This window comes from Dermacentor albipictus, chromosome 6, assembly GCF_038994185.2.
Source record: "Dermacentor albipictus isolate Rhodes 1998 colony chromosome 6, USDA_Dalb.pri_finalv2, whole genome shotgun sequence".
NCBI classification, from domain to species: Eukaryota; Metazoa; Arthropoda; class Arachnida; order Ixodida; family Ixodidae; genus Dermacentor; species Dermacentor albipictus.
Genome location: NC_091826.1, coordinates 89,011,251 through 89,036,122, shown reverse-complemented (window position 1 = coordinate 89,036,122; position 24,872 = coordinate 89,011,251). Strand labels below are relative to the sequence as shown.

At 45.9% G+C, this 24,872-nt stretch overlaps 1 protein-coding gene across 1 annotated transcript; it reads left to right on the top strand.

The window, feature by feature from the left end:
• Positions 1-13,236: 13,236 nt before the first annotated feature.
• On the top strand, positions 13,237-14,274 carry LOC139046969 (uncharacterized). The gene has a single exon (XM_070520889.1). It carries the CDS (start codon positions 13,379-13,381, stop codon positions 14,234-14,236), a length of 858 nt encoding a protein of 285 aa, XP_070376990.1. The 5' UTR covers positions 13,237-13,378; the 3' UTR covers positions 14,237-14,274.
• The last annotated feature ends 10,598 nt before the right edge of the window (positions 14,275-24,872 follow it).

Below are 24,872 nucleotides of genomic sequence, written 5' to 3'. Positions count from 1 at the left end.
TTCCCCGTCAGCTTCCTTGCAGGCGGTTTCCAGCATGGCGGTCAGCTTCCCAACTAGTCTCTCGAGAAGCAATCGACGCCATATTCCCTCGTGCCTCTTAGATTTGCGTATGTCTCGGAGCTTGCTCAACGCTGCGGAAAGAACAAAGTCGGCATCACTCATCCTGCTTGATACGTAGCACCGTTTGCTTACCCGAATGACACTGGAATCAGAGAAACAGGAAGAGCAGTCCAGCCCGTGCAGGAACCGAGAACACAATGATTCGGTCTAAGGGAAACGCAGTTTTCTGTTGGCCTTCCCTCTTTCCACCGCGTTCCTTGAACCCACTTTCCCAAAAGGAGGCACTCGAAAGGCGAAGTGGGCAGTGACCTCGACACGGACGCACGTGCCGTAAGCGCGGTTGAAGTAGAAAGGGGAGAACCAGAAAAAAAAGGCAGGGGGGGGGGACAAACAGGTTGCACGTGGTTATTTACCGTGCATATTCTAGCGCGAGAGAGCAGAAAATGGTAAAGGAAAGGTAAGAGGGGAGGGAAAAAAATAAACAATGCGTATTCCAAGATACGGCAGCGTTTACAGCGAAATATTGCGATCCGAGGGGTCAGTGACGAGTGCCGTCACGTGAGTTGTCTTCAAGAACCTTGAGCAATGGTTTTGTCTGTACATGCTTACACTTTTGGCGTCCGTTTGCTTTCACGCATATAAGCGAGAATTCTCATAAGACCGTCATCTTGGAAAACATAAACCAGTACGTTAAGCGCTTGGTCCTTGCAGCAAGTTTTTCCCTAATCAATTATGGCTGCTCGTGCTAGCACCGACGAATTTCGTTTCTTATCTTTTCGAGCTGCTTGTACTTACAACCAGTCACTTTGTTTTCATTTTCGTGAGGTACTGCTACTAACAGCCAATTTACTTTTCTTTTTTACAAATTTCTGAGTTGCTCGTACTAAGAACCACACATATAGATGCAATCTTTTGGCGAGCTCAAGGTACTGGCTGTGTATCTTTGTTGCAAAATTTTTGAGTGGCTGGTACTAGCAGATACTCATTTACTTGTAATTTTTTTAGTTGCTGGTAGTAACCAGTAATTACCGCTAAGTTTACTTGCCACAAACACGTCAACTGTGGCTGTGTAGTACGCTTTGTTGAAAACGAAGCCTTTCTTGAGACGAGGATATTTACAAACAATACGTCGAAAACACTAGATACAAGAAAACGTGCGACAAAAGAAGGAATAGACTGTATCTGGCAGACTGCACCGCAAATGAAATAAAATGCCTCAATGGAACACTTAAATGTAACAAATTAATGGAAACTTGCTCTGGGTACACTGATGCGCACGCAAAAATATTGAAATCTGCTGAAATTTCAATATCGTGTATACACTGCAGAGTTGTGCGCAACACATGCAGCTGCAGGAGTTCTTTCCATAATGAACAAAATACGAGAAAACGGCGCTTGTTAAGTGTCCTATATCGGTGTAACTGGGCAATGATGGCAATAATGAAAAGAAATAGCCCGGACTGAACACATGAACGCAAACTGCTCATATGGCATTACAAGGGGGTGAGGATATAAAAGACGTTGCGCTAGACTCGATGAACTGGCTCAGTCATCCAGGAACTCGATATCAGGTTCCGGTCCAAGCTCCTCGTCCAGTGCGTCCATGTCAATCTTGCAGGGCGGAAGTGCGGCGATAAACTCCCGAGCACGTTCCTCCCTCCACCGAAGCTCAGCCGAACTCTGGCGACGCTTCCCATCCCTTTCCTCGACCTCCTCCCCAACACGCTTCCGCTTTTGTCCCCGTTGGCGAACATCTACTTGCACTCGCAAAGCTTCCCCGTCAGCTTCCTTGCAGGCGGTTTCCAGCATGGCGGTCAGCTTCCCAACTAGTCTCTCGAGAAGCAATCGACGCCATATTCCCTCGTGCCTCTTAGATTTGCGTATGTCTCGGAGCTTGCTCAACGCTGCGGAAAGAACAAAGTCGGCATCACTCATCCTGCTTGATACGTAGCACCGTTTGCTTACCCGAATGACACTGGAATCAGAGAAACAGGAAGAGCAGTCCAGCCCGTGCAGGACTCGAGAACACAATGATTCGGTCTAAGGGAAACGCAGTTTTCTGTTGGCCTTCCCTCTTTCCACCGCGTTCCTTGAACCCACTTTCCCAAAAGGAGGCACTCGAAAGGCGAAGTGTGCAGTGACCTCGACACGGACGCACGTGCCGTAAGCGCGGTTGAAGTAGAAAGGGGATAACCAGAAAAAAAAGGCAGGGGGGGGAAAAACAGGTTGCACGTGGTTATTTACCGTGCATATTCGAGCGCGAGAGAGCAGAAAATGGTAAAGGAAAGGTAAGAGGGAGGGAAAAAAATAAACTATGCGTATTCCAAGATACGGCAGCGTTTACAGCGAAATATTGCGATCCGAGGGGTCAGTGACGAGTGCCGTCACGTGAGTTGTCTTCAAGAACCTTGAGCAATGGTTTTGTCTGTACATGCTTACACTTTTGGCGTTGTTTGCTTTCACGCATATAAGCGAGAATTCTCATAAGACCGTCATCTTGGAAAACATAAACCAGTACGTTAAGCGCTTGGTCCTTGCAGCAAGTTTTTCCCTAATCAATTATGGCTGCTCGTGCTAGCACCGACGAATTTCGTTTCTTATCTTTTCGAGCTGCTTGTACTTACAACCAGTCACTTTGTTTTCATTTTCGTGAGGTACTGCTACTAACAGCCAATTTACTTTTCTTTTTTACAAATTTCTGAGTTGCTCGTACTAAGAGCCACACATATAGATGCAATCTTTTGGCGAGCTCAAGGTACTGGCTGTGTATCTTTGTTGCAAAATTTTTGAGTGGCTGGTACTAGCAGATACTCATTTACTTGTAATTTTTTTAGTTGCTGGTAGTAACCAGTAATTACCGCTAAGTTTACTTGCCACAAACACGTCAACTGTGGCTGTGTAGTACGCTTTGTTGAAAACGAAGCCTTTCTTGAGACGAGGATATTTACAAACAATAGGTCGAAAACACTAGATACAAGAAAACGTGCGACAAAAGAAGGAATAGACTGTATCTGGCAGACTGCACCGCAAATGAAATAAAATGCCTCAATGGAACACTTAAATGTAACAAATTAATGGAAACTTGCTCTGGGTACACTGATGCGCACGCGAAAATATTGAAATCTGCTGAAATTTCAATATCGTGTATACACTGCAGAGTTGTGCGCAACACATGCAGCTGCAGGAGTACTTTCCACAATGAACAAAATACGAGAAAACGGCGCTTGTTAAGTGTCCTATATCGGTGTAACTGGGCAATGATGGCAATAATGAAAAGAAATAGCCCGGACTGAACACAGGAACGCAAACTGCTCATATGGCATTACAAGGGGGTGAGGATATAAAAGACGTTGCGCTAGACTCGATGAACTGGCTCAGTCATCCAGGAACTCGATATCAGGTTCCGGTCCAAGCTCCTCGTCCAGTGCGTCCATGTCAATCTTGCAGGGCGGAAGTGCGGCGATAAACTCCCGAGCACGTTCCTCCCTCCACCGAAGCTCAGCCGAACTCTGGCGACGCTTCCCATCCCTTTCCTCGACCTCCTCCCCAACACGCTTCCGCTTTTGTCCCCGTTGACGAACATCTACTTGCACTCGCAAAGCTTCCCCGTCAGCTTCCTTGCAGGCGGTTTCCAGCATGGCGGTCAGCTTCCCAACTAGTCTCTCGAGAAGCAATCGACGCCATATTCCCTCGTGCCTCTTAGATTTGCGTATGTCTCGGAGCTTGCTCAACGCTGCGGAAAGAACAAAGTCGGCATCACTCATCCTGCTTGATACGTAGCACCGTTTGCTTACCCGAATGACACTGGAATCAGAGAAAGAGGAAGAGCAGTCCAGCCCGTGCAGGACTCGAGAACACAAAGATTCGGTCTAAGGGAAACGCAGTTTTCTGTTGGCCTTCCCTCTTTCCACCGCGTTCCTTGAACCCACTTTCCCAAAAGGAGGCACTCGAAAGGCGAAGTGGGCAGTGACCTCGACACGGACTCACGTGCCGTAAGCGCGGTTGAAGTAGAAAGGGGAGAACCAAAAAAAAAAAGGCAGGGGGGGGGGACAAACAGGTTGCACGTGGTTATTTACCCTGCATATTCGAGCGCGAGAGAGCAGAAAATGGTAAAGGAAAGGTAGGAGGGGAGGGAAAAAAATAAACAATGCGTATTCCAAGATACGGCAGCGTTTACAGCGAAATATTGCGATCCGAGGGGTCAGTGACGAGTGCCGTCACGTGAGTTGTCTTCAAGAACCTTGAGCAATGGTTTTGTCTGTACATGCTTACACTTTTGGCGTCCGTTTGCTTTCACGCATATAAGCGAGAATTCTCATAAGACCGTCATCTTGGAAAACATAAACCAGTACGTTAAGCGCTTGGTCCTTGCAGCAAGTTTTTCCCTAATCAATTATGGCTGCTCGTGCTAGCACCGACGAATTTCGTTTCTTATCTTTTCGAGCTGCTTGTACTCACAACCAGTCACTTTGTTTTCATTTTCGTGAGGTACTGCTACTAACAGCCAATTTACTTTTCTTTTTTACAAATTTCTGAGTTGCTCGTACTAAGAGCCACACATATAGATGCAATCTTTTGGCGAGCTCAAGGTACTGGCTGTGTATCTTTGTTGCAAAATTTTTGAGTGGCTGGTACTAGCAGATACTCATTTACTTGTAATTTTTTTAGTTGCTGGTAGTAACCAGTAATTACCGCTAAGTTTACTTGCCACAAACACGTCGACTGTGGCTGTGTAGTACGCTTTGTTGAAAACGAAGCCTTTCTTGAGACGAGGATATTTACAAACAATACGTCGAAAACACTAGATACAAGAAAACGTGCGACAAAAGAAGGAATAGACTGTATCTGGCAGACTGCACCGCAAATGAAATAAAATGCCTCAATGGAACACTAAATGTAACAAATTAATGGAAACTTGCTCTGGGTACACTGATGCGCACGCAAAAATATTGAAGTCTGCTGAAATTTCAATATCGTGTATACACTGCAGAGTTGTGCGCAACACATGCAGCTGCAGGAGTTCTTTCCACAATGAACAAAATACGAGAAAACGGCGCTTGTTAAGTGTCCCATATCGGTGTAACTGGGCAATGATGGCAATAATGAAAAGAAATAGCCCGGACTGAACACAGCAACGCAAACTGCTCATATGGCATTACAAGGGGGTGAGGACATAAAAGACGTTGCGCTAGACTCGATGAACTGGCTCAGTCATCCAGGAACTCGATATCAGGTTCCGGTCCAAGCTCCTCGTCCAGTGCGTCCATGTCAATCTTGCAGGGCGGAAGTGCGGCGATAAACTCCCGAGCACGTTCCTCCCTCCACCGAAGCTCAGCCGAACTCTGGCGACGCTTCCCATCCCTTTCCTCGACCTCCTCCCCAACACGCTTCCGCTTTTGTCCCCGTTGACGAACATCTACTTGCACTCGCAAAGCTTCCCCGTCAGCTTCCTTGCAGGCGGTTTCCATCATGGCGGTCAGCTTCCCAACTAGTCTCTCGAGAAGCAATCGACGCCATATTCCCTCGTGCCTCTTAGATTTGCGTATGTCTCGGAGCTTGCTCAACGCTGCGGAAAGAACAAAGTCGGCATCACTCATCCTGCTTGATACGTAGCACCGTTTGCTTACCCGAATGACACTGGAATCAGAGAAACAGGAAGAGCATTCCAGCCCGTGCAGGAACCGAGAACAGACTGATTCGGTCTAAGGGTAACGCAGTTTTCTGTTGGCCTTCCCTCTTTCCACCGCGTTCCTTGAACCCACTTTCCCAAAAGGAGGCACTCGAAAGGCGAAGTGGGCAGTGACCTCGACACGGACGCACGTGCCGTAAGCGCGGTTGAAGTAGAAAGGGGAGAACCAGAAAAAAAAGGCAGGGGGGGGGGACAAACAGGTTGCACATGGTTATTTACCCTGCATATACGAGCGCGAGAGAGCAGAAAATGATAATTAAAGGTAAGACTGGAGGGAAAAAAATAAACAATGCGTATTCCAAGATACGGCAGCGTTTACAGCGAAATATTGCGATCCGAGGGGTCAGTGACGAGTGCCGTCACGTGAGTTGTCTTCAAGAACCTTGAGCAATGGTTTTGTCTGTACATGCTTACACTTTTGGCGTCTGTTTGCTTTCACGCATATAAGCGAGAATTCTCATAAGACCGTCATCTTGGAAAACATAAACCAGTACGTTAAGCGCTTGGTCCTTGCAGCAAGTTTTTCCCTAATCAATTATGGCTGCTCGTGCTAGCAGCGACGAATTTCGTTTCTTAACCTTTCGAGCTGCTTGTACTCACAACCAGTCACTTTGTTTTCATTTTCGTGAGGTACTGCTACTAACAGCCAATTTACTTTTCTTTTTTACAAATTTCTGAGTTGCTCGTACTAAGAGCCACACATATAGATGCAATTTTTTGGTGAGCTCAAGGTACTGGCTGTGTATCTTTGTTGCAAAATTTTTGAGTGGCTGGTACTAGCAGATACTCATTTACTTGTAATTTTTGTAGTTGCTGGTAGTAACCAGTAATTACCGCTAAGTTTACTTGCCACAAACACGTCAACTGTGGCTGTGTAGTACGCTTTGTTGAAAACGAAGCCTTTCTTGAGACGAGGATATTTACAAACAATACGTCGAAAACACTAGATACAAGAAAACGTGCGACAAAAGAAGGAATAGACTGTATCTGGCAGACTGCACCGCAAATGAAATAAAATGCCTCAATGGAACACTTAAATGTAACAAATTAATGGAAACTTGCTCTGGGTACACTGATGCGCACGCAAAAATATTGAAATCTGCTGAAATTTCAATATCGTGTATACACTGCAGAGTTGTGCGCAACACATGCAGCTGCAGGAGTTCTTTCCACAATGAACAAAATACGAGAAAACGGCGCTTGTTAAGTGTCCTTTATCGGTGTAACCGGGCAATGATGGCAATAATGAAAAGAAATAGCCCGGACTGAACACAGGAACGCAAACTGCTCATATGGTATTACAAGGGGGTGAGGATATAAAAGACGTTGCGCTAGAATCGATGAACTGGCTCAGTCATCCAGGAACTCGATATCAGGTTCCGGTCCAAGCTCCTCGTCCAGTGCGTCCATGTCAATCTTGCAGGGCGGAAGTGCGGCGATAAACTCCCGAGCACGTTCCTCCCTCCACCGAAGCTCAGCCGAACTCTGGCGACGCTTCCCATCCCTTTCCTCGACCTCCTCCCCAACACGCTTCCGCTTTTGTCCCCGTTGACGAACATCTACTTGCACTCGCAAAATTTCCCATTCAGCTTCCTTGCAGGCGGTTTCCAGCATGGCGGTCAGCTTCCCAACTAGTCTCTCGAGAAGCAATCGACGCCATATGCCCTCGTGCCTCTTAGATTTGCGTATGTCTCGGAGCTTGCTCAACGCTGCGGAAAGAACAAAGTCGGCATCACTCATCCTGCTTGATACGTAGCACCGTTTGCTTACCCGAATGACACTGGAATCAGAGAAACAGGAAGAGCATTCCAGCCCGTGCAGGAACCGAGAACAGAATGATTCGGTCTAAGGGTAACGCAGTTTTCTGTTGGCCTACCCTCTTTCCACCGCGTTCCTTGAACCCACTTTCCCAAAAGGAGGCACTCGAAAGGCGAAGTGGGCAGTGACCTCGACACGGACGCACGTGCCGTAAGCGCGGTTGAAGTAGAAAGGGGAGAACCAGAAAAAAAAGGCAGGGGGGGGGGACAAACAGGTTGCACATGGTTATTTACCCTGCATATACGAGCGCGAGAGAGCAGAAAATGGTAAAGGAAAGGTAAGAGGGGAGGGAAAAAATAAACAATGCGTATTCCAAGATACGGCAGCGTTTACAGCGAAATATTGCGATCCGAGGGGTCAGTGACGAGTGCCGTCACGTGAGTTGTCTTCAAGAACCTTGAGCAATGGTTTTGTCTGTACATGCTTACACTTTTGGCGTCCGTTTGCTTTCACGCATATAAGCGAGAATTCTCATAAGACCGTCATCTTGGAAAACATAAACCAGTACGTTAAGCGCTTGGTCCTTGCAGCAAGTTTTTCCCTAATCAATTATGGCTGCTCGTGCTAGCAGCGACGAATTTCGTTTCTTAACCTTTCGAGCTGCTTGTACTCACAACCAGTCACTTTGTTTTCATTTTCGTGAGGTACTGCTACTAACAGCCAATTTACTTTTCTTTTTTACAAATTTCTGAGTTGCTCGTACTAAGAGCCACACATATAGATGCAATTTTTTGGTGAGCTCAAGGTACTGGCTGTGTATCTTTGTTGCAAAATTTTTGAGTGGCTGGTACTAGCAGATACTCATTTACTTGTAATTTTTGTAGTTGCTGGTAGTAACCAGTAATTACCGCTAAGTTTACTTGCCACAAACACGTCAACTGTGGCTGTGTAGTACGCTTTGTTGAAAACGAAGCCTTTCTTGAGACGAGGATATTTACAAACAATACGTCGAAAACACTAGATACAAGAAAACGTGCGACAAAAGAAGGAATAGTCTGTATCTGGCAGACTGCACCGCAAATGAAATAAAATGCCTCAATGGAACACTTAAATATAACAAATTAATGGAAACTTGCTCTGGGTACACTGATGCGCACGCAAAAATATTGAAATCTGCTGAAATTTCAATAACGTGTATACACTGCACAGTTGTGCGCAACACATGCAGCTGCAGGAGTTCTTTCCACAATGAACAAAATACGAGAAAACGGCGCTTGTTAAGTGTCCTTTATCGGTGTAACCGGGCAATGATGGCAATAATGAAAAGAAATAGCCCGGACTGAACACAGGAACGCAAACTGCTCATATGGTATTACAAGGGGGTGAGGATATAAAAGACGTTGCGCTAGAATCGATGAACTGGCTCAGTCATCCAGGAACTCGATATCAGGTTCCGGTCCAAGCTCCTCGTCCAGTGCGTCCATGTCAATCTTGCAGGGCGGAAGTGCGGCGATAAACTCCCGAGCACGTTCCTCCCTCCACCGAAGCTCAGCCGAACTCTGGCGACGCTTCCCATCCCTTTCCTCGACCTCCTCCCCAACACGCTTCCGCTTTTGTCCCCGTTGACGAACATCTACTTGCACTCGCAAAATTTCCCCGTCAGCTTCCTTGCAGGCGGTTTCCAGCATGGCGGTCAGCTTCCCAACTAGTCTCTCGAGAAGCAATCGACGCCATATGCCCTCGTGCCTCTTAGATTTGCGTATGTCTCGGAGCTTGCTCAACGCTGCGGAAAGAACAAAGTCGGCATCACTCATCCTGCTTGATACGTAGCACCGTTTGCTTACCCGAATGACACTGGAATCAGAGAAACAGGAAGAGCATTCCAGCCCGTGCAGGAACCGAGAACAGAATGATTCGGTCTAAGGGTAACGCAGTTTTCTGTTGGCCTACCCTCTTTCCACCGCGTTCCTTGAACCCACTTTCCCAAAAGGAGGCACTCGAAAGGCGAAGTGGGCAGTGACCTCGACACGGACGCACGTGCCGTAAGCGCGGTTGAAGTAGAAAGGGGAGAACCAGAAAAAAAAGGCAGGGGGGGGGGACAAACAGGTTGCACATGGTTATTTACCCTGCATATACGAGCGCGAGAGAGCAGAAAATGGTAAAGGAAAGGTAAGAGGGGAGGGAAAAAATAAACAATGCGTATTCCAAGATACGGCAGCGTTTACAGCGAAATATTGCGATCCGAGGGGTCAGTGACGAGTGCCGTCACGTGAGTTGTCTTCAAGAACCTTGAGCAATGGTTTTGTCTGTACATGCTTACACTTTTGGCGTCCGTTTGCTTTCACGCATATAAGCGAGAATTCTCATAAGACCGTCATCTTGGAAAACATAAACCAGTACGTTAAGCGCTTGGTCCTTGCAGCAAGTTTTTCCCTAATCAATTATGGCTGCTCGTGCTAGCAGCGACGAATTTCGTTTCTTAACCTTTCGAGCTGCTTGTACTCACAGCCAGTCACTTTGTTTTCATTTTCGTGAGGTACTGCTACTAACAGCCAATTTACTTTTCTTTTTTACAAATTTCTGAGTTGCTCGTACTAAGAGCCACACATATAGATGTAATTTTTTGGTGAGCTCAAGGTACTGGCTGTGTATCTTTGTTGCAAAATTTTTGAGTGGCTGGTACTAGCAGATACTCATTTACTTGTAATTTTTGTAGTTGCTGGTAGTAACCAGTAATTACCGCTAAGTTTACTTGCCACAAACACGTCAACTGTGGCTGTGTAGTACGCTTTGTTGAAAACGAAGCCTTTCTTGAGACGAGGATATTTACAAACAATACGTCGAAAACACTAGATACAAGAAAACGTGCGACAAAAGAAGGAATAGTCTGTATCTGGCAGACTGCACCGCAAATGAAATAAAATGCCTCAATGGAACACTTAAATATAACAAATTAATGGAAACTTGCTCTGGGTACACTGATGCGCACGCAAAAATATTGAAATCTGCTGAAATTTCAATATCGTGTATACACTGCACAGTTGTGCGCAACACATGCAGCTGCAGGAGTTCTTTCCACAATGAACAAAATACGAGAAAACGGCGCTTGTTAAGTTTCCTATATCGGTGTAACTGGGCAATGATGGCAATAATGAAAATAAATAGCCCGGACTGAACACAGGAACGCAAACTGCTCATATGGCATAACAAGGGGGTGAGGATATAAAAGACGTTGCGCTAGACTCGATGAACTGGCTCAGTCATCCAGGATTTCGATATCAGGTTCCGGTCCAAGCTCCTCGTCCAGTGCGTCCATGCCAATCTTGCAGGGCGGAAGTGCGGCGATAAACTCCCGAGCACGTTCCTCCCTCCACCGAAGCTCAGCCGAACTCTGGCGACGCTTCCCATCCCTTTCCTCGACCTCCTCCCCAACACGCTTCCGCTTTTGTCCCCGTTGACGAACATCTACTTGCACTCGCAAAGCTTCCCCGTCAGCTTCCTTGCAGGCGGTTTCCAGCATGGCGGTCAGCTTCCCAACTAGTCTCTCGAGAAGCAATCGACGCCATATTCCCTCGTGCCTCTTAGATTTGCGTATGTCTCGGAGCTTGCTCAACGCTGCGGAAAGAACAAAGTCGGCATCACTCATCCTGCTTGATACGTAGCACCGTTTGCTTACCCGAATGACACTGGAATCAGAGAAACAGGAAGAGCATTCCAGCCCGTGCAGGAACCGAGAACAGAATGATTCGGTCTAAGGGTAACGCAGTTTTCTGTTGGCCTACCCTCTTTCCACCGCGTTCCTTGAACCCACTTTCCCAAAAGGAGGCACTCGAAAGGCGAAGTGGGCAGTGACCTCGACACGGACGCACGTGCCGTAAGCGCGGTTGAAGTAGAAAGGGGAGAACCAGAAAAAAAAGGCAGGGGGGGGGGACAAACAGGTTGCACATGGTTATTTACCCTGCATATACGAGCGCGAGAGAGCAGAAAATGGTAAAGGAAAGGTAAGAGGGGAGGGAAAAAAATAAACAATGCGTATTCCAAGATACGGCAGCGTTTACAGCGAAATATTGCGATCCGAGGGGTCAGTGACGAGTGCCGTCACGTGAGTTGTCTTCAAGAACCTTGAGCAATGGTTTTGTCTGTACATGCTTACACTTTTGGCGTCCGTTTGCTTTCACGCATATAAGCGAGAATTCTCATAAGACCGTCATCTTGGAAAACATAAACCAGTACGTTAAGCGCTTGGTCCTTGCAGCAAGTTTTTACCTAATCAATTATGGCTGCTCGTGCTAGCAGCGACGAATTTCGTTTCTTAACCTTTCGAGCTGCTTGTACTCACAACCAGTCACTTTGTTTTCATTTTCGTGAGGTACTGCTACTAACAGCCAATTTACTTTTCTTTTTTACAAATTTCTGAGTTGCTCGTACTAAGAGCCACACATATAGATGCAATTTTTTGGTGAGCTCAAGGTACTGGCTGTGTATCTTTGTTGCAAAATTTTTGATTGGCTGGTACTAGCAGATACTCATTTACTTGTAATTTTTGTAGTTGCTGGTAGTAACCAGTAATTACCGCTAAGTTTACTTGCCACAAACACGTCAACTGTGGCTGTGTAGTACGCTTTGTTGAAAACGAAGCCTTTCTTGAGACGAGGATATTTACAAACAATACGTCGAAAACACTAGATACAAGAAAACGTGCGACAAAAGAAGGAATAGTCTGTATCTGGCAGACTGCACCGCAAATGAAATAAAATGCCTCAATGGAACACTTAAATATAACAAATTAATGGAAACTTGCTCTGGGTACGCTGATGCGCACGCAAAAATATTGAAATCTGCTGAAATTTCAATATCGTGTATACACTGCACAGTTGTGCGCAACACATGCAGCTGCAGGAGTTCTTTCCACAATGAACAAAATACGAGAAAACGGCGCTTGTTAAGTTTCCTATATCGGTGTAACTGGGCAATGATGGCAATAATGAAAATAAATAGCCCGGACTGAACACAGGAACGCAAACTGCTCATATGGCATAACAAGGGGGTGAGGATATAAAAGACGTTGCGCTAGACTCGATGAACTGGCTCAGTCATCCAGGATTTCGATATCAGGTTCCGGTCCAAGCTCCTCGTCCAGTGCGTCCATGTCAATCTTGCAGGGCGGAAGTGCGGCGATAAACTCCCGAGCACGTTCCTCCCTCCAACGAAGCTCAGCCGAACTCTGGCGACGCTTCCCATCCCTTTCCTCGACCTCCTCCCCAACACGCTTCCGCTTTTGTCCCCGTTGACGAACATCTACTTGCACTCGCAAAGCTTCCCCGTCAGCTTCCTTGCAGGCGGTTTCCAGCATGGCGGTCAGCTTCCCAACTAGTCTCTCGAGAAGCAATCGACGCCATATTCCCTCGTGCCTCTTAGATTTGCGTATGTCTCGGAGCTTGCTCAACGCTGCGGAAAGAACAATGTCGGCATCACTCATCCTGCTTGATACGTAGTCACCGTGGGCCCGGTGACTGTACCTTGGTGCAGTTCGCTAACCGCTTTGCTTTCGCCATGCAGATGGTCGCCTATCACATCTACAACCTGCTGCTGCCTGTTCTGGCATGCGCATCCTCGAGTGCGTCGTCAGTGCAGGCTTCCCCTTGTCACGAAGACGGAGCGGCCACGTGCAATCCTTTGCCTAGTTCCCACATATCGCCATCTCCATCTGCCTCACCGTTTGAATGCCACCTACCGGTCCTGGAGCGAACTTGGAAAGATTCATCGCCATCGACAGCCCTACCAGCTATAAAGCAACAACCACCGTCGACGCAGCTCTGTGGGCCCGGTGACTGTACCTTGGTGCAGTTCGCTAACCGCTTTGCTTTCGCCATGCAGGTTAGTCAAACATATGCACTTTTTGCTAAAAAATCAAGCAATTATCTTCTGGTACAGCTCCCGAGCCCACGGTGCTGCGTCGCGATTGCCACTGAGTGCATTCATGTCATCCGTCTGCTACTAATCATATCTGGTGACGTCGAGACTAACCCTGGTCCTGCCAGCCTTGACACTGTACTGGCCGAATTTCAGAAACTAACCGCAGGCCAAACAACACTTGTGCAGGAGCTAAAGAGCCTGAAACTGCAGCTGACCACCACAGACAAAACAATCGGTGACCTGAATAAGCGCATGACCGACTTAGAGGCCCATTACCAGGCTCTCATGCCTCTACGCCAAGACATAAAAATACTGCAGACAACATCAACTGAAACAACTCGCCTAGTCACAGCGTTAGAGGCCCGTTTCGACGACGCCGAAAACCGATCTCGCCGCAATAACCTGATCTTCCACGGAATTACTGACCCCACTACAAATGAAACATTTACTAAGTCTGAAGAATTAATAATCCAGATCTGCCGTGATCGCTTACAAACCGACATCAACCCCACAGATATAGAACGGGCACATCGCTTAGGAAAACACACCAAAGATCGAAATCGTCCTATAATAGTAAAATTCGCACATTGGAAAACGAAAGACGCCCTTCTGTCAAAAGGCCGAATGCTGAAAGGAACTAATTATAGTGTAGGTGAAGATTTCTCTCGCCTAACTCAGAAAGCACGGAAGGCCCTTTTGCATTTCGCCAAATCTAAATCACTTGCATACTCTCTACGCTATAAAACTTTATACATTGGTCCTAAACGATATGTTTTTGATGAATCATCTAACTCTGTAAAAGAAATTCTGTAGCAATCATCCCGTCCTCTACAAAAAAAGAATCAACCAGAACTTGCACCTAGAAAACATCTTTCGTTTTCCGCAGTATTTACTAACGCACGTAGTTATCTGCCGAAGCGCGAGCTTATATCTAACATCGTATCATCAACAGGCAGCAACTTGCTCATTCTAACAGAAACCTGGCTACACAATGAGGTCACTGATACCGAAGTTTTGGCCGAGCTACCCGACTTCCAGGTTTATCGAACTGACCGCGTAGGCACAAGGGGCGGTGGCGTTCTTGTAGCAGTTCACCAGCAACTTTTGTGTTCATTTAGTAACATTGCATCAAAACTCGAAATACTATGGCTACTATATCGCACATCACCACTTAAAGTGCTGCTGGGGGTTTGCTACAGGCCTCCACATGCCACTCCTGAATTCTGTGGGGAGCTCAATAACAATTTAATACAACTAACGACCATCTACCCTAATGTCTCCATCTTACTTTCCGGGGACTTTAATTTCCCAAACATAGACTGGAGCAACTTAACATATTCTTCAATTGTAGGTCCCCCAGAGACAAGGAATTTCATTGACATTTGTTTGAACTTTAACCTCACACAATTAGTTTCGGAGCCAACGCGTGTCACACCAGAATCCGCAACCATTCTGGACCTCATCCTGACTAATGATCCTAGTACCCTCTCATCAATTACACACCTTCGAGGAATTAGTGACCATAAAGTCATTCATGCTACTTTCTCTTTTCCTGTAACACCAAATAAGACACATAAGAAAACTATAAGGCTTTACGAAAAGGGTGACTATGACGCAATTAACCGCGAACTTGAGACCTTCTTCCCCACGTTTGAAGCCGCGTATCGCAATCGGTCAATATTCCATAACTGGTCGATGTTTAAGGATAAGCTAACAGATTTGGCTAACAAATATATTCCTAAAGTTCACATTCGCCCCAATAATCAAAAACCTTGGTTTACTAATGCCTTAAAAAACTAGAAAATAAAAAGAAACGTCTTTACCGAGTGGCTACAAATAACGGGAACTCGCTTCGATGGGAAATGTACTACAAAGCTGAAAGCGAATATCTGATTGCGATCCGCAGCGCAAAGCGTTCTTTTTATGGCACTACACTCCCAAATTTACTGCGCACTAACCCAAGGCAATTTTGGCAAGTAATAAATCCTCATCCTGTTCACACTATTTCGCTCACAAATGACACACACGAGACAATTACCGATACTGAATGCGCTGACACTTTTAATTCCGCATTTGCAACAGTATTTACGAAAGAAATCGAAACAAACATTTCTTTACCTTTGTACAACATTGAAGGTCACATGCCATGCATCACATTTTCTGCTGACGGAATTTCGTCCATAATCCAGAAGACTAAGCTATCATCGTCATTTGGCATTGATGAAATTAACTCTAAACTTCTAAGAAACACAAGACACATGGCTGCATCATACTTATCCTTACTGTTCTCACAGTCACTTTCTTCAGGAAACATGCCGGGTGATTGGAAAGTGGGAAGGGTCATTCCAATCTACAAAACCGGTAACAGGAATTCCCCATTAAATTATCGACCCATCTCACTAACAAGCGTGCCGTGCAAAATCATGGAACATGTCATCTACTCTCAAATCATTGCCTTCTTGGACAGTAATAACTTTTTTCACCCTTCACAACATGGTTTTCGCAAAGGTTTCTCTTGTGAAACTCAATTAGCTATTTTCGTTCATGACTTGCATACTAACCTTGACATCAATGTACAAACTGACGCAATCTTTTTAGATTTTGCAAAGGCATTTGATAAAGTATCCCACCAACTTTTGCTACTAAAACTTCAGCTGTTGAACTTGGACCCTAACGTTCTAATTTGGATAACTGAATTTTTGTCTAATCGCACACAAATGGTTTTTATAAATGGTAACCTATCAAGTCCCCTCCCAGTAACCTCTGGCGTGCCCCAAGGATCAGTTCTTGGTCCCCTGTTATTTTTATTATATATTAATGATTTACCTCAGTGTGTCTCCAGTAATATACGCATGTTTGCAGACGACTGCGTCATCTACCGCTCTATCTATAACTCATCTGACCATACTACACTCCAAAATGATCTTAACAGTGTTTTAGAATGGTGCAGCAATTCGCTGATGACCCTTAACGCCAAGAAATGTAAATTCGTGTCCTTCTCCCGCCGTCGCAACCCTTCCTTCTTCCCATATCAAATGAATACCACACCATTAGAATCAGTACAATCCTATAAATATCTAGGTGTAACCCTGTCTCACGATTTGTCTTGGCGCGCACATGTCACTAGCATTATCTCTGCAGCTAACAAAACCTTAGGTTTTCTAAAACGGAACCTATGGCAGGTCCCATCAGATTTAAAATTACTAGGATATAAGTCACTTGTCAGGCCGAAACTGGAATACGCGTCAGCTATCTGGAACCCGCATCAAGCATATCTCACCGACGCATTAGAATCAGTTCAAAATCGTGCTGTTAGATTCATTCATACCTCATATTCATACGACGTCAGCCTTTCATCACTGAAATCAGAATCGGGCTTGTCAATGCTTTCATGTCGACGTCGCATTTCCAGTCTTTCCCTGTACCACAAGTTCTTCTTTTCTTCCCTTAATCAAGAGCCTTACATAACAGCAGCAGCACGCATATCTCACCGCACCAGCCATCCACTTCAAGTGGCACGCCCACGTGCGCGGACAACCACCTTCGCAGCCTCCTTTTTCTTCCGTACCGCCACAGTCTGGAATGGCCTTCCCGCCAACATCGCTAATACGACTTGTCCATCTTCGTTCACACAACTTGTAACCGACCATTTTGTTAAATAATTATTTATGACGATGTTTTGCTATCTTATAAAAACCCACCCCTTATGTAATGCCCCTACGGGGGACCTTTAAGGTAATAAACTGAACTGAACTGAACCGTTTGCTTACCCGAATGACACTGGAATCAGAGAAACAGGAAGAGCAGTCCAGCCCGTGCAGGAACCGAGAACACAATGATTCGGTCTAAGGGAAACGCAGTTTTCTGTTGGCCTTCCCTCTTACCACCGCGTTCCTTGAACCCACTTTCCCAAAAGGAGGCACTCGAAAGGCGAAGTGGGCAGTGACCTCGACACGGACGCAGGTGCCGTAAGCGCGGTTGAAGTAGAAAGGGGAGAACCAGAAAAAAAAAGGCAGGGGGGGGGACAAACAGGTTGCACGTGGTTATTTACCGTGCATATTCGAGCGCGAGAGAGCAGAAAATGGTAAAGGAAAGGTAAGAGGGGAGGGAAAAAAATAAACAATGTGTATTCCAAGATACGGCAGCGTTTACAGCGAAATATTGCGATCCGAGGGGTCAGTGACGAGTGCCGTCACGTGAGTTGTCTTCAAGAACCTTGAGCAATGGTTTTGTCTGTACATGCTTACACTTTTGGCGTCCGTTTGCTTTCACCCATATAAGCGAGAATTCTCATAAGACCGTCATCTTGGAAAACATAAACCAGTACGTTAAGCGCTTGGTCCTTGCATCAAGTTTTTCCCTAATCAATTATGGCTGCTCGTGCTAGCAGCGACGAATTTCGTTTCTTAACTTTTCGAGCTGCTTGTACTCACTACCAGTCACTTTGTTTTCATTTTCGTGAGGCACTGCTACTAACAGCCAATTTACTTTTCTTTTTTACAAATTTCTGAGTTGCTCGTACTAATAGCCACACATATAGATGCAATTTTTTGGTGAGCTCAAGGTACTGGCTGTGTATCTTTGTTGCAAAATTTTTGAGTGGCTGGTACTAGCAGATACTCATTTACTTGTAATTTTTTTAGTTGCTGGTAGTAACCAGTAATTACCGCTAAGTTTACTTGCCACAAACACGTCAACTGTGGCTGTGTAGTACGCTTTCTTGAAAACGAAGCCTTTCTTGAGACGAGGATATTTACAAACAATACGTCGAAAACACTAGATACAAGAAAACGTGCGACAAAAGAAGGAATAGACTGTATCTGGCAGACTGCACCGCAAATGAAATAAAATGTCTCAATGGAACACTTAAATGTAACAAATTAATGGAAACTCGCTCTGGGTACATTGATGCGCACGCAAAAATATTGAAATCTGCTGAAATTTCAATATCGTGTATACACTGCAGAGTTGTGCGCAACACATGCAGCTGCAGGAGTTCTTTCCACAATGAACAAAATACGAGAAAACGGCGCTTTGTTAAGTGTCCTATATCGGTGTAACTGGGCAATGATGGCAATAATGAAAAGAAATAGCCCGGACTGAACACAGGAACGCAAACTGCTCATATGGCATTACAAGGGGGTGAGGATATAAAAGACGTTGCGCTAGACTCGATGAACTGGCTCAGTCATCCAGGAACTCGATATCAGGTTCCGGTCCAAGCTCCTCGTCCAGTGCGTCCATGTCAATCTTGCAGGGCGGAAGTGCGGCGATAAACTTCCGAGCACGTTCCTCCCTCCACCGAAGCTCAGCCGAACTCTGGCGACGCTTCCCATCCCTTTCCTCGACCTCCTCCCCAACACGCTTCCGCTTTTGTCCCCGTTGACGAACATCTACTTGCACTCGCAAAGCTTCCCCGTCAGCTTCCTTGCAGGCGGTTTCCAGCATGGCGGTCAGCTTCCCAACTAGTCTCTCGAGAAGCAATCGACGCCATATTCCCTCGTGCCTCTTAGATTTGCGTATGTCTCAGAGCTTGCTCAACGCTGCGGAAAGAACAAAGTCGGCATCACTCATCCTGCTTGATACGTAGCACCGTTTGTTTACCCGAATGACACTGGAATCAGAGAAACAGGAAGAGCAGTCCAGCCCGTGCAGGAACCGAGAACACAATGATTCGGTCTAAGGGAAACGCAGTTTTCTGTTGGCCTTCCCTCTTTCCACCGCGTTCCTTGAACCCACTTTCCCAAAAGGAGGCACTCGAAAGGCGAAGTGGGCAGTGACCTCGAGACGGACGCACGTGCCGTAAGCGCGGTTGAAGTAGAAAGGGGAGAACCAGAAAAAAAAGGCAGGGGGGGGGGGGACAAACAGCTTGCACGTGGTTATTTACCGTGCATATTCGAGCGCGAGAGAGCAGAAAATGGTAAAGGAAAGGTAAGAGGGGAGGGAAAAAAATAAACAATGCGTATTCCAAGATACGGCAGCGTTTACAGCGAAATATTGCGATCCGAGGGGTCAGTGACGAGTGCCGTCACGTGAGTTGTCTTCAAGAACCTTGAGCAATGGTTTTGTCTGTACATGCTTACACTTTTGGCGTCCGTTTGCTTTCACGCCTATAAGCGAGAATTCTCATAAGACCGTCATCTTGGAAAACATAAACCAGTACGTTAAGCGCTTGGTCCTTGCAACAAGTTTTTGCCTAATCAATTATGGCTGCTCGTGCTAGCAGCGACGAATTTCGTTTCTTATGTTTTCGAGCTGCTTGTACTCACAACCAGTCACTTTGTTTTCATTTTCGTGAGGAACTGCTACTAACAGCCAATTTACTTTTCTTTTTTACAAATTTCTGAGTTGCTCGTACTAAGAGCCACACATATAGATGCAATTTTTTGGTGAGCTCAAGGTAGTGGCTGTGTATCTTTGTTGCAAAATTTTTGAGTGGCTGGTACTAGCAGATACTCATTTACTTGTAATTTTTTTAGTTGCTGGTAGTAACCAGTAATTACCGCTAAGTTTACTTGCCACAAACACGTCAACTGTGGCTGTGTAGTACGCTTTGTTGAAAACGAAGCCTTTCTTGAGACGACGATATTTACAAACAATACGTCGAAAACGCTAGATACAAGAAAACGTGCGACAAAAGAAGGAATAGACTGTATCTGGCAGACTGCACCGCAAATGAAATAAAATGCCTCAATGGAACACTTAAATGTAACAAATTAATGGAAACTTGCTCTGGGTACACTGATGCGCACGCAAAAATATTGAAATCTGCTGAAATTTCAATATCGTGTATACACTGCAGAGTTGTGCGCAACACATGCAGCTGCAGGAGTTCTTTCCACAATGAACAAAATACGAGAAAACGGCGCTTGTTAAGTGTCCTATATCGGTGTAACTGGGCAATGATGGCAATAATGAAAAGAAATAGCCCGGACTGAACACAGGAACGCAAACTGCTCATATGGCATTAAAGGGGGTGAGGATATAAAAGACGTTGCGCTAGACTCGATGAACTGGCTCAGTCATCCAGGAACTCGATATCAGGTTCCGGTCCAAGCTCCTCGTCCAGGGCGTCCATGTCAATCTTGCAGGGCGGAAGTGCGGCGATAAACTCTCGAGCACGTTCCTCCCTCCACCGAAGCTCAGCCGAACACTGGCTACGCTTCCCATCCCTTTCCTCGACCTTCTCCCCAACACGCTTCCGCTTTTGTCCCCGTTGACGAACATCTACTTGCACTCGCAAAGCTTCCCCGTCAGCTTCCTTGCAGGCGGTTTCCAACATGGCGGTCAGCTTCCCAACTAGTCTCTCGAGAAGCAATCGACGCCATATTCTCTCGTGCCTCTTAGATTTGCGTATGTCTCGGAGCTTGCTCAACGCTGCGGAAAGAACAAAGTCGGCATCACTCATCCTGCTTGATACGTAGCACCGTTTGCTTACCCGAATGACACTGGAATCAGAGAAACAGGAAGAGCAGTGTAGCCCGTGCAGGAACCGAGAACAGAATGATTCGGTCTAAGGGTAACGCAGTTTTCTGTTGGCCTTCCCTCTTTCCACCGCGTTCCTTGAACCCACTTTCCCAAAAGAGGCACTCGAAAGGCGAAGTGGGCAGTGACCTCGACACGGACGCACGTGCCGTGAGCGCGGTTGAAGTAGAAAGAGGAGAACCAGAAAAAAAAGGCAGGGGGGGGGGGGACAAACAGGTTGCATGTGGTTATTTACCGTGCATATTCGAGCGCGAGAGAGCAGAAAATGGTAAAGGAAAGGTAAGAGGGGAGGGAAAAAAATAAACAATGCGTATTCCAAGATACGGCAGCGTTTACAGCGAAATATTGCGATCCGAGGGGTCAGTGACGAGTGCCGTCACGTGAGTTGTCTTCAAGAACCTTGAGCAATGGTTTTGTCTGTACATGCTTACACTTTTGGCGTCCGTTTGCTTTCACGCATATAAGCGAGAATTCTCATAAGACCGTCATCTTGGAAAACAAACCAGTACGTTAAGCGCTTGGTCCTTGCAGCAAGTTTTTCCCTAATCAATTATGCCTGCTCGTGCTAGCAGCGACGAATTTCGTTTCTTATCTTTTCGAGCTGCTTGTACTCACAACCAGTCACTTTGTTTTCATTTTCGTGAGGTACTGCTACTAACAGCCAATTTACTTTTCTTTTTTACAAATTTCTGAGTTGCTCGTACTAAGAGCCACACATATAGATGCAATTTTTTGGTGAGCTCAAGGTACTGGCTGTGTATCTTTGTTGCAAAATTTTTGAGTGGCTGGTACTAGCAGATACTCATTTACTTGTAATTTTTTTAGTTGCTGGTAGTAACCAGTAATTACCGCTAAGTTTACTTGCCACAAACACGTCAACTGTGGCTGTGTAGTACGCTTTGTTGAAAACGAAGCCTTTCTTGAGACGAGGATATTTACAAGCAATACGTCGTAAACACTAGATACAAGAAAACGTGCGACAAAAGAAGGAATAGACTGTATCTGGCAGACTGCACCGCAAATGAAATAAAATGCCTCAATGGAACACTTAAATGTAACAAATTAATGGAAACTTGCTATGGGTACACTGATGCGCACGCAAAAATATTGAAATCTGCTGAACTTTCAATATCGTGTATACACTGCAGAGTTGTGCGCAACACATGCAGCTGCAGGAGTTCTTTCCACAATGAACAAAATACGAGAAAACGGCGCTTGTTAAGTGTCCTATATCGGTATAACTGGGCAATGACGGCAATAATGAAAAGAAATAGCCCGGACTGAACACAGGAACGCAAACTGCTCATATGGCATTACAAGGGGGTGAGGATATAAAAGACGTTGCGCTAGACTCGATGAACTGGCTCAGTCATCCAGTAACTCGATATCAGGTTCCGGTCCAAGATCCTCGTCCAGTGCGTCCATGTCAATCTTGCAGGGCGGAAGTGCGGCGATAAACTCCCGAGCACGTTCCTCCCTCCACCGAAGCTCAGCCGAACTATGGCGACGCTTCCCATCCCTTTCCTCGACCTCCTTCCCAACACGCTTCCGCTTTTGTCCCCGTTGACGAACATCTACTTGCACTCGCAAAGTTCCCCGTCAGCTTCCTTGCAGGTGGTTTCCAGCATGGCGGTCAGCTTCCCAACTAGTCTCTCGAGAAGCAATCGACGCCATATTCCCTCGTGCCTCTTAGATTTGCGTATGTCTCGGAGCTTGCTCAACGCTGCGGAAAGGACAAAGTCGGCATCACTCATCCTGCTTGATACGTAGCACCGTTTGCTTACCCGAATGACACTGGAATCAGAGAAACAGGAAGAGCAGTCCAGCCCGTGCAGGAATCGAGAACAGAATGATTTGGTCTAAGGGAAACGCAGTTTTCTGTTGGCCTTCCCTCTTTCCACCGCGTTCCATGAACCCACTTTCCCAAAAGGAGGCACTCGAAAGGCGAAGTGGGCAGTGACCTCGAGACGGACGCACGTGCCGTAAGCGCGGTTGAAGTAGAAAGGGGAGAACCAGAAAAAAAAGGCAGGGGGGGGGGGACAAACAGCTTGCACGTGGTTATTTACCGTGCATATTCGAGCGCGAGAGAGCAGAAAATGGTAAAGGAAAGGTAAGAGGGGAGGGAAAAAATAAACAATGCGTATTCCAAGATACGGCAGCGTTTACAGCAAAATATTGCGATCCGAGGGGTCAGTGACGAGTGCCGTCACGTGAGTTGTCTTCAAGAACCTTGAGCAATGGTTTTGTCTGTACATGCTTACACTTTTGGCGTCCGTTTGCTTTCACGCATATAAGCGAGAATTCTCAGAAGACCGTCATCTTGGAAAACATAAACCAGTACGTTAAGCGCTTCGTCGTTGCAGCAAGTTTTTCCCTAATCAATTATGGCTGCTCGTGCTAGCAGCGACGAATTTCGTTTCTTATCTTTTCGAGCTGCTTGTACTCACAACCCGTCACTTTGTTTTCATTTTCGTGAGGTACTGCTACTAACAGCCAATTTCCTTTTCTTTTTTACAAATTTCTGAGTTGCTCGTACTAAGAGCCACACATATAGATGCAATTTTTTGGTGAGCTCAAGGAACTGGCTGTGTATCTTTGTTGCAAAGCTATTGTGTGGCTGGTACTAGCAGATACTCATTCACTTGTAATTTTTTAGTTGCTGGTAGTAACCAGCAATCCTTTTTATAAGAAAAAATTGCTGCTGGTTCTCCTATTCCCCACATTTCTAAATATTATGAGATCCTGTAACGTACGGTAAAGCTCTCTGACACAACGAATAAACTTTCTGGATGTTCAGAAAATAAATTGCTTTCAATGTTTTTTCAGCTGTTCGGGTAATATTTTAGTGACAGTCACACAAACAGACACGTCATAGACACCTGGTCCCGCATATTTCACCGATGGTACTGGGGGAGAAAACTAAATGGCATGTAGAACCATTAAAAATCGGTAGAATGCGACTGTTGAGTAACTTTTCAGTGAACAATAGAAACATATGCAGTGGAAATTATCAGAACACGTCACTAAAAAGCGGCCTTCATTTTTTTAAATACAATATATATATTGTTTATCTTCCCGCCGGTAACACGTATTAGTGTAGCACTTATTTGGAAACCGAATGAAAATGAAATTGTCAGTCAGGATATACGTGTGCCTTTAGAAAATTTCGAGTCAGTGTTTTTTGGGTATTACAACTTCTCAGCACTTCAGGTCAAGGTCATTTACAGGAAAACATCTACGATAAGTTGTGATAATACCATGGAATATTACCTGTAAGAGTTTTATTATATTTTTGATCATGATAAGACACTGCGAGTGCGACGCTATGTAGGCTGTCGCTGAACAAAGATAAATAGCTCCAGAATTTTTCAAGCCAAACATTTCATTCCTTAAGGCACATAATCGTGTGGCGCGGCTATTTTATCCTTAGCTCAGCATCGGGCGCAGGTGAAATGTAGCATGCCGATTCGAATACGCATATAGCGTTCAAAAAAACTGGGCGTGATGCATGTTGCGCAAGTTGATAGTTATGGTGGGAACTGCCCAGCGCCAGGCGTACTCCGCAATGCGAGCGTGTGTGGTCAGTCTCGCGCGTCTTCCGCTACAGGGCGCCCCGAGAATGCACAAAAGACAACCTTCGCTGTCCAATCAGAGGATGGGTAGAAAAGAGAAGAGTAACTTGCGTGGTGAGCGTTTCTTTTACGACTCCTCGCTCTCTCTATTGAGAAAGTTTACCTTCAGCTGTACTTTTGTTCTACCTTCCAGCATGCAGCCGAAAGTGGTGGCTTTCAAAAGTGTGGGAGGGGGGGACAAATTACACGATTTACCCCCTCCACACTTTTGAGAAAAATAAGGGGGGGGGGGGGGGGCGCAGGCGCACCGTTTGACCCCCGGTAGATACCCCTATGATTGCAGTGGAGTTGCGGATTGAAATCATTCAATCGGGTACACTGGGTCTGCCTTT